This window comes from Bombus fervidus, chromosome 16, assembly GCF_041682495.2.
Source record: "Bombus fervidus isolate BK054 chromosome 16, iyBomFerv1, whole genome shotgun sequence".
NCBI lineage: Eukaryota > Metazoa > Arthropoda > Insecta > Hymenoptera > Apidae > Bombus > Bombus fervidus.
Genome location: NC_091532.1, coordinates 655093 through 663762, shown reverse-complemented (window position 1 = coordinate 663762; position 8670 = coordinate 655093). Strand labels below are relative to the sequence as shown.

At 42.2% G+C, this 8670-nt stretch overlaps 2 protein-coding genes and 1 long non-coding RNA gene across 3 annotated transcripts; 1 reads left to right on the top strand and 2 right to left on the bottom strand.

Annotated features, from left to right (window-relative positions):
- Positions 1-49: 49 nt before the first annotated feature.
- On the bottom strand, positions 50-2044 carry Nd-49 (NADH dehydrogenase (ubiquinone) 49 kDa subunit). The gene is made up of 4 exons (XM_072018984.1): positions 1769-2044; positions 1184-1632; positions 594-1065; positions 50-501 (listed from the first exon to the last, which is right to left on the bottom strand). The coding sequence occupies exons 1-4, from the start codon at positions 1882-1884 to the stop codon at positions 96-98; spliced, it is 1443 nt and encodes a 480-aa protein (XP_071875085.1). The 5' UTR covers positions 1885-2044; the 3' UTR covers positions 50-95.
- Positions 2045-2268: 224 nt separating this feature from the next.
- On the top strand, positions 2269-5736 carry LOC139995468 (uncharacterized). Its single transcript, XR_011801975.1, has 2 exons — positions 2269-2904; positions 3026-5736. It is a non-coding gene; the product is annotated as an uncharacterized lncRNA (long non-coding RNA).
- Positions 3690-7969, bottom strand: LOC139995460 (ankyrin repeat and SOCS box protein 16). The gene is made up of 5 exons (XM_072018986.1): positions 7440-7969; positions 6296-6639; positions 5501-5741; positions 5190-5433; positions 3690-4995 (listed from the first exon to the last, which is right to left on the bottom strand). Exons 1-5 carry the CDS (start codon positions 7464-7466, stop codon positions 4442-4444), a joined length of 1410 nt encoding a protein of 469 aa, XP_071875087.1. The 5' UTR covers positions 7467-7969; the 3' UTR covers positions 3690-4441.
- Positions 7970-8670: the final 701 nt, after the last annotated feature.

Here is an 8670-nt window from a genome sequence, read left to right as displayed (position 1 = left end):
ACTACGTACACAAACGAGAATGAATAATAACGTAATGGTACCTACGAAATTTTCTACGCACGAGATATATTTAACGAAGAAACAAGATGAACGGCTTATCTATCGATTTCACCGAATACTACATCCAAGGTACCGATAATTGCCACAATATCGGCGAGGAAGCACCCAGGACCCATGTGACGCATAGCTGCCAAATGGGCAAATCCCGGTGCTTTGATTTTGCATCTGTAAGGTTTGCTACTACCATCGCTCACAAGGTAAACGCCAAATTCTCCCTTTGGCGCTTCGATCGCAGTATACGTAGCTCCAGGAGGCACTTGGAATCCTTGAGTGAACAACTTGAAATGATGTATCAACGCTTCCATGCTAGTTTTCATTTCTTCCCTTCTAGGAGGTACGATCTTTGCATCGTCGACTTTCACTTCACCTTCCGGCATTTGATTCAAGCACTGATAAATGATTCGTAATGATTGACGCATCTCCTCCATGCGGCACAGATATCTAAAAAAACAGCGGAAAGGTTCGATCAATGATTTATCGCGAGATACGATAGGTGATCTTTATCTTTTTTTCCATTTTCATCCTTTTATTACCGATCGAGACAATCTCCGTTTACACCAATTGGAACGTCAAATTCGACTAAATCGTACGCATCGTATGGTGCTTTTTTCCTTATATCCCACTTTATTCCGGAACCTCTTAGCATCACACCACTGAAGCCCCAATCCAACGCCTGCTGCATCGTTACCGTTCCAATGTCCTTTGTACGTCCGACCCATACTCTGTTTTCCGACAACATATCCTCCACTTCGTCTAATCGTTCTCCGAACTTCGAGGCCCATTCGTATATGTCATCCATTAAACCCAACGGCATATCCAAAGCAACACCACCGGGACGAATGTAAGCAGCGTGCATACGAGCGCCACTCACGCGTTCGTAAAATTCCATCAGTTTTTCTCGTTCTTCGAACAGCCAGAAAAACGGTGTCATAGCTCCTATATCAAGGGCGTGTGTTCCAATATTCATAAGGTGATTCAGGATTCTTGTGATCTCTGCAAACAGAGCTAAAGCACACAAACGATTTTAACCAAACCAACTTTTATTTACCTCTCTATATGCCTCTTTCTTTCTCTTTCTCTCATCCCTCGTCAATACTATATTTCACAAATGTCAGTCACTTACTTCTGATATATTTTGCTCGTAAGGGTACTTCGATATTCAATAATTTCTCGATAGCCATGGAGAAGCACTGTTCGTTGCACATCATTGAAACATAGTCTAAACGATCGAAATAAGGTAAAGCTTGCATGTATGTTTTATATTCGATCAATTTCTCTGTACCCCGGTGTAAAAGACCTATATGAGGATCTGCACGTACTACATACTCGGCATCCATTTCAAGGATTAACCGTAATACTCCGTGTGCTGCTGGATGCTGAGGACCAAAATTGATTACAATGTTTCTATATTCCGTTGATGACACGTTCGATAAACTGCGCGGCATCTCATTCCAACGTAGTTTTGCTTCAGGCAATTTGCCGTCAGGTATGAGCACTTGGCTATTTTGTTCTTTTAAGAACTTTTCGTACTCCTCTTGCCCTGGAAACCACTGATGCGCGCCTCGTCGTTGGCTGCAATATTTCCAATACTTGCTTCATAACTTTGCGTTAGAATACATAACTGTTTCTTATAGGTTATAATATCGTTACATAACCAAACATATAAACGACTTTGGTGAAAATTGGAAGCTATTTACGCTAAGCTTACCTTTCAACATTAACCAACGCTTCTATCTTCTTGGCAAGAATATTTCCTCTCTCGTTCCATATTCCAGTCGATAACCTATTAAAACGTAGAAAAGATCCAATCGCCTTGACAGCCATTGTCGCTTCAAATGGTATTGCTTTAGTGTATCGTTCAAACTATACACTTCTCTATTCCTTGTTCCTCCTCACCTTCTTTCTTACGTTTTCCCTTACATATAATATTATTCTTCCTATTAATATGATTACCTATTGTTAGCCACCACCTCCCTGTCAGCATCCTCTATAGCGTTTTCATTTCGTAGCGCTTTAAATCGACTTTACTCGAAGCAACCCTACTCTCGATCGGCTGTAAATCGATAATCGGCTATATCTCGATTCGATAAAATCATGTCTTCGTACGACAGCGTGAATACCGCTATTGCCGCAGCACATCTTACCACAATTTCTTCGTTTACCCTGTACCTACCTATTTATGCATATGTACATAAATGCATCGTCCGCATTCTTGTTTGTACGATGATGATAATTGTAACAATGTATCGAACGATCTGTGTATTTATATTATGTAACTAAACGTGTCTGTTCGGTATATTAAATAGACTGCTAGAAATATCGTCTATTGTCGTAATATTCGTACGGAAGAGCTTAGTCACCGTATTCCTACGAATTCAGAATACACGTAGGAAAAAAGAGAAAGAATTACGCATAAACATTTTATCGTTTATACAGCAATCATCTGTTCCATTTTATCTGAAAATATTATACATATATTGTATGTACGTACATATGTTTATATTTCTTAAATATTTAGTTGATCATAGCGATATCGAGTAAGCAAGCAGAAGCTGAAAACTATACAAAGTTGAGACAGAACATCTACCGCTACAAGAATATGGAAATATTTTGCCGAGGAAACGTAATGAGAATATCAGGTACGAAGAAACGTCGAGAACTCGCAGAATTAGAATTACGAGTTTGGATGCAACAGTCACGCGATTCGTCGAAACAGCGACATTCCTACGCCTTCTTTTCAATTTGATTCTGATTATCGGTATGATTGTTTGTTTAAACCGCGAATAAACTCGAGTAATTCATTTGATCGATATGGAGGGAAATTAGCTAAACTCGTATACACTTGTATGTATCATTTCATTCCATCTATCTTTTCACGTCTTACGACATTTCCTAACCAATATATGTATTATGTACATATACATATTTATTTGTACATATCGTTTTTTTTTTTTCTTAATTCAAGATATTTAATGGGAGAAAAATTATTGCAATTGCAATCTCTCGATGAGCTGCGTTTAGGAAAGAAACGTGCGTACTTGTAAGTACATGTATACACATACATCAGAAAAAGAAATAAATTTATCGCTATGTTCGTTATACGAGAAAAAGATTAAAGAAGGAAAAGAGAATTGTTATATATCTCGAGATTCGTATAAGCAATCAATTGCGCATGTTCGTACTCGCAATTTCTACGCTGATGCAACCGATTGCCAATGCTTTGACGCGGGTCACCGTATCGGGGTTGCTATTTCGAGGATGGAATAAGAAAGGGTAAGATGAGGTAGTTGAGAATGAATCGACGTCACACTATCACTGGCCAACATTCCACGCGTTGCATTTCGTGGGCAACCCAGCTACGTATATTTGTGCCTGTTGTACACACGCACATTACACTTTTTCTATATCTATATATGTTTTTTTTTCCAGATTTACACACGATACCTTGTTTTCCTCTCTCCAACCATTTTTCGTCTGCCGTCCGTTCCCCGTTCCATTCAATTTCAATCGTTTCGTTCCGTTCCGTTCCGTTTTACATATTTTTCGAATTATTCGAAACACTTTGTACAAAGAATCACATGTTCAGCGTTCGTGAAACGAGGCGGTTTCTTTAATCATGATATACAATATAACACGGAGATATCGTTTATTTCGTTTCACCTCGTAAATCTTATGCAGCACCACAAGTGTGCAAAACATGTATATACAATGACACATGTAAGTATATGTATAAGAACGGCTACGTATACGACAAACGTACACACACATCCGCGCTATTCAGGCCCTTATTTTATTTACGCGGATATACAAATTTACAAATATTAGGACGCGTGCTAAATAAATATACAAAAGTTTAATGGATAAGTCGGTGGTAGGAAAGGGAATAATGGCGTGTACGTAAAAATCACGAACACGATTTTCAATCATGACGAAAATGAAAGATCTGTCTGAAATGAAAATATATACCCTCATAGGAATAGAATTCGACTCTGTATCTTTTTTCGTAATTCCGGTCAAATGGATAGTACATGGACGAACGCTCAGACTCAGAATGAAAAGATGCGCCGGTTGACATCGATCGCTATATTCGTGAAGCACGGTCAGAAATACGTTCGAACGAAATGCACATGTTCCTTAAACATGCTAGGTCAAACAACACCGAGATATGCGAACCGATAATTTCAAACGAATCGTATCAACGAATAGACAAGAATAGCGAGAACAACGCAGCGACGAAAGAGTCGACGAGAGAGGCAGCGATGGTGACCGAGCGCAACGAAGAAGGAGGAGAAACAATAGCACGCTTGCGCCATATGCGATACGATACGATCATGTTGCGAACAGAAAGCCGCAACGAGACGTCGATTGGATCCGACGACGATCAGTGAAAATCGTAGAGGAGATAGCGATGCAACGACTGAGGTAATTGTAGCGTACGAACAATTTTGGGCAATTTAGTACCGCAAAGTTTGCGAACTATTAGTCTGGCTTGATGAGTCAAGGGCAATGGAGTCCGTGCTGCTTCCATCACAAGGGCTTTTTGCGCGTCTGTCAAACTACTCGATCTTCTTATCATGCAAGGATCGAAACTTTCTGCCGCTTCCAACAACACCTTCAGCAATCGTGGCTTATCCGCCGTGTTCTGAAGAAAGTTCAATATGCCGTGAGGGTCGCGGAACTGCGTCTTGATGACAACTCTTGCCCCATATTTGAGTAAAAGGGCTACCACCTCGACCGAAGGATTCTCGTTCGAAGCGACGTATTCTGCGAGAACCGGTCTCAACGCGGGACCTTCGTCGCTGCGTATCACCAAGTTCGGGTCCGCTCCTCGTTCCAGCAACATTGATAGGATTTCCAGTCTATTCGGAATGTTGTCCGCGCAGGCAACGTGTAGGGGCGATCCGATGATCGGCGAGGTAGCGTTCACATCAGCACCTAAATTCGAGATCGTTTAGTCGCAAGGTTATCCAGAGATCGTTTAAAACAACTTTAGATATATTCTACTTATGCCATAGGATGGAATTATCGAGCGATTAAGCGAGAAATTCGAGGAATTTTGTACAGAAAGGCAGCGGATGCACGGCGATATTAGATGGTGAGTCGAGACAAACACGAACGCGTGAACTTACCCGATTTCAACAGCATTTGTACTATCGAGGGATCTCCTTTCAAAATGGCCAGGTCAAGAGCCGTGGGTTTCTGATACTCGGGTCCGAGATCGAGACGAGCGCCTTGCTTTAGCAGCAGATCGATCACCGTCGGATCGCCGCCGAGGATCGCGTAATGCAGAACAGTCCTGTAGTCGTGTCGCGAATCGGCCATCGAATTAACGTCAGCTCCATAGCTCAGCAGAAGCAGCACCGAAGCTATACCCTGACACGAACACCACGTTTTCATCCAATAAATATAGCTCTCGGTTTTCGCCAACTCGATCATTTACCTGTGGCAGTCTCGCCGCTTTCATCAACGGTGTGAGTCCAGCGCGATCCCGCGTATTCGGTTGAGCCCCGAACGCTAACAACAACTCCATGCATTGCAGATCCAACGGAGAGACCAGATTAATTTCCGATCCAAAGAAGTATCTTTTATTCGGATTCGCGCCAGCTTCCAGCAGAACTCTGGCCACCTCTACGTGCCGATTTCTCAAAGCCAGCCGCAGCGGTTCGTCGCACAAAGTTGTCCTGCGCAAATCATCGTATATATTACCGTTATATCTATTCTATTCTCTCTATCCCTTAATTTTAATATTATCCAGTCCGTTTTCTTCCCTTTCTTTAGCCGTGCTTCTCCTTTCTCGATCTTTTCCCGGTTTCCCTCCCTCCCGCTCCATCTCTTCGTCTCCCTCTACCATCCATCGTTTCTTAACATCGACAAAAATAAATGACGACAATTTTATGCGCGTATACAGGAGATGTAATTAAATCTAGCGATAGGAATTCATAGTATGGAAAGCGGCTAATCTTTGGCTCCTGCTCCAAGGTCGTTGAGGCAATTAATTTCTCATCAAAAGATCACGCATCGACGTCAGCCATGCTATCTGTATAATTACGGTTGGTGTTTGTCGATCAAGATCAAGATCGTGACTAACGTAGGATGGATAAACATTGATAAACAGACTAGAGTAATTAGCAGAGAAAAGAAAGGCTCCACAAAGGGCGAACGAGAAAGAGGAAGAGAGGGAAGAGGATGGATAGTAAGGAGATGGAAGAAAAAAGGAGAAGACAGATCATCGTACCTTGGAAAAAGTTCTCCAGTTTCCGGTCTATGATCGACTTTGGCACCATGCTCGAGCAATACTTTTACTAAATCCAAATAACCATGTTCAGCAGCAAGATGCAACGCCGAATAGCCACATTCGTCGGTCGCATCGATGTCCGCGCCACGTACCAGCAACAACTGAGCCGCTTCCGTGTACCTCTGCCACACGGCGTAATGCAACGGTCTCAATCCCTGCGTTACAGGCTCGTTCGCCTTTGCTCCGCAGGCCAACAGGATTCGAATCTCGTCGAGCGATTGCAATCGAATTATAGCATCGGCTAGCTCTCGCTGCAATGGATTGGCGATGCATTCCGAAGGCATCTGTTGTGCATATACGAATTGAAAAAAACAAGGATTAACTGTACAGTTGCAGATTCTCCTTATCGCTATAATTTTTTAGCTACAAAAGAACCGTTTTATGGTCACATCACTTCCATCTAGTACTTCTCCAGTTCCCGATTCTACGGTCGCCGTGTTTATTGCTTGTTGAACCTCGAGTCGACGCGCAGTGTCGCTTGATTCTCGCGCGCACGAATCACTGAACCAACCGCAACAGATACGATTTGCTCTCCGACGGAACGATCGAGATCTCGTCTGTTTCGAACGTCGCCGCGTCGAGACCGTGCCAAAGTGGTGATACAATTTTGGCGATGATATCGGAAGCGCGTCGATCGAACCGATCGAGAAACATCTCTTAGCCTATTTTTCTTCGGGAACCACTCTACTACCGTTTATTCTTCTTTCTTACACCATTTTGTGTCCTCGCACACTATCTTTTATTACTTTGTCTCTCGAACGCGCATCTTCTTGCCGCTCGTTTATTCTTTTCTTTCACCTTGGCTCACACGCCTCGAAACGTACGTAGAATGGAATCGTTGATTCGTCGATTTTTAGGCAAGATAGAATTCGATGGCCCGTTAAATGACACTACGCGAAGATGCGATGCAACGCAACTACTTGCGAGACACAGCATGACGCGATGATGCGACGCGATGCCACGCGACGATTCGAGGTGAAAGAGAAAAACGTTCGTGCGACAGTCTTTCTAAATTACGCGTGATTGCAGAAAATATCGCGTTTGACGTTTCTTTCGCAAATCTCGTTCATGGTTATTTACTCACGGTGAATACTCTGCGATGCTCCAGCATGTAGAATCGATGTTGTAAACTGTCTTCTTTGTCGGAAAGTCGGTCCTATTTAAAGCTTCGAACGGTGATTCCGCCCGAAAATAACACAAAGGGAACGCGCGGGAGTGTGCGCACCAAATCATCTGTTCGCGACAACTACGCAATTTTCGTTTCGAAGAACTCGATTCGAAGTCGAGTACTCTTGTTCTTGTCTCTTTCTTCGATCCTCCGTTTTACAAGCCCATTTCTTTCAAAATTTCCCAATGTATCATCGACTTTTCTCTCTTTCTCTCTCTCCTTCCTCTATTCTTTTTCTTCGCAGCTTGCTTCGCATCCTCTCGAGTTTTCGCCCATCGAAATCAAAATCGATGCACGCGTCTTTGGCGAATCGGCATTCATGTCCGTACGTCGAGATAAACTGTCCAGTCATTATCGCTCTAGCCGTCTCGGTCCGTTCACTGAGCATCTCTTCTCAACTGTGGCTCGATGCTAAATCGAATCGACAGCACACGAGTTCCAATATTTGCGGGCCTCTCTCTCGTAGCAAAATCCCTCGCAAACTTGGGAACTCGCAAATATACGAAGAATCACGATATATCAATACCTTTTACATTTACACGGTGTGTATAGAATTGTTTGTTTAGGCAACCCGAAAAGGGAAAATTCGCGAAAGACCGTGCTTCCAAGAGAAGACTACGGTTCGTGAAAAACAACCAAAGTACTTGAGTGTTTCGCATTTCCTTCGTCTGCCAAATACGTTCTAATTATCGCAACTCAACGAAACGCAATAACATCCCCGTAGAATTTTCGGAAAGATCGATATTGATATTCCTCTACTAGCATAGATATTAACTATCGGATTTTAACGACGAAACAACGTGATTTATCGTTAATATCATACATGGGACCGTGGCAACGAAAATAAGTGAAACACAATTTACGATTTAACGAAATAACTGAACGCAGTCTCATTTTTGGAAGTACTTTTATTAAGAAATACTTTGCACTTATTAAATGCCTTATATTCTTAATTCATTTTAATTATAATAATTATTGTTATAGCGTTGTCCTATCTTTCTACTTAGAAGCATGCTTCGCTAACACACGTTACACGACCCTAAATTATAAGCAATTTTTTTTTTTGTCCTTAACGTACAGCTTATGCGTAAATCAAACAACAATACTTTAATTTCACGAAGCCGACAAGTGCAGAGTTTTCAATGGA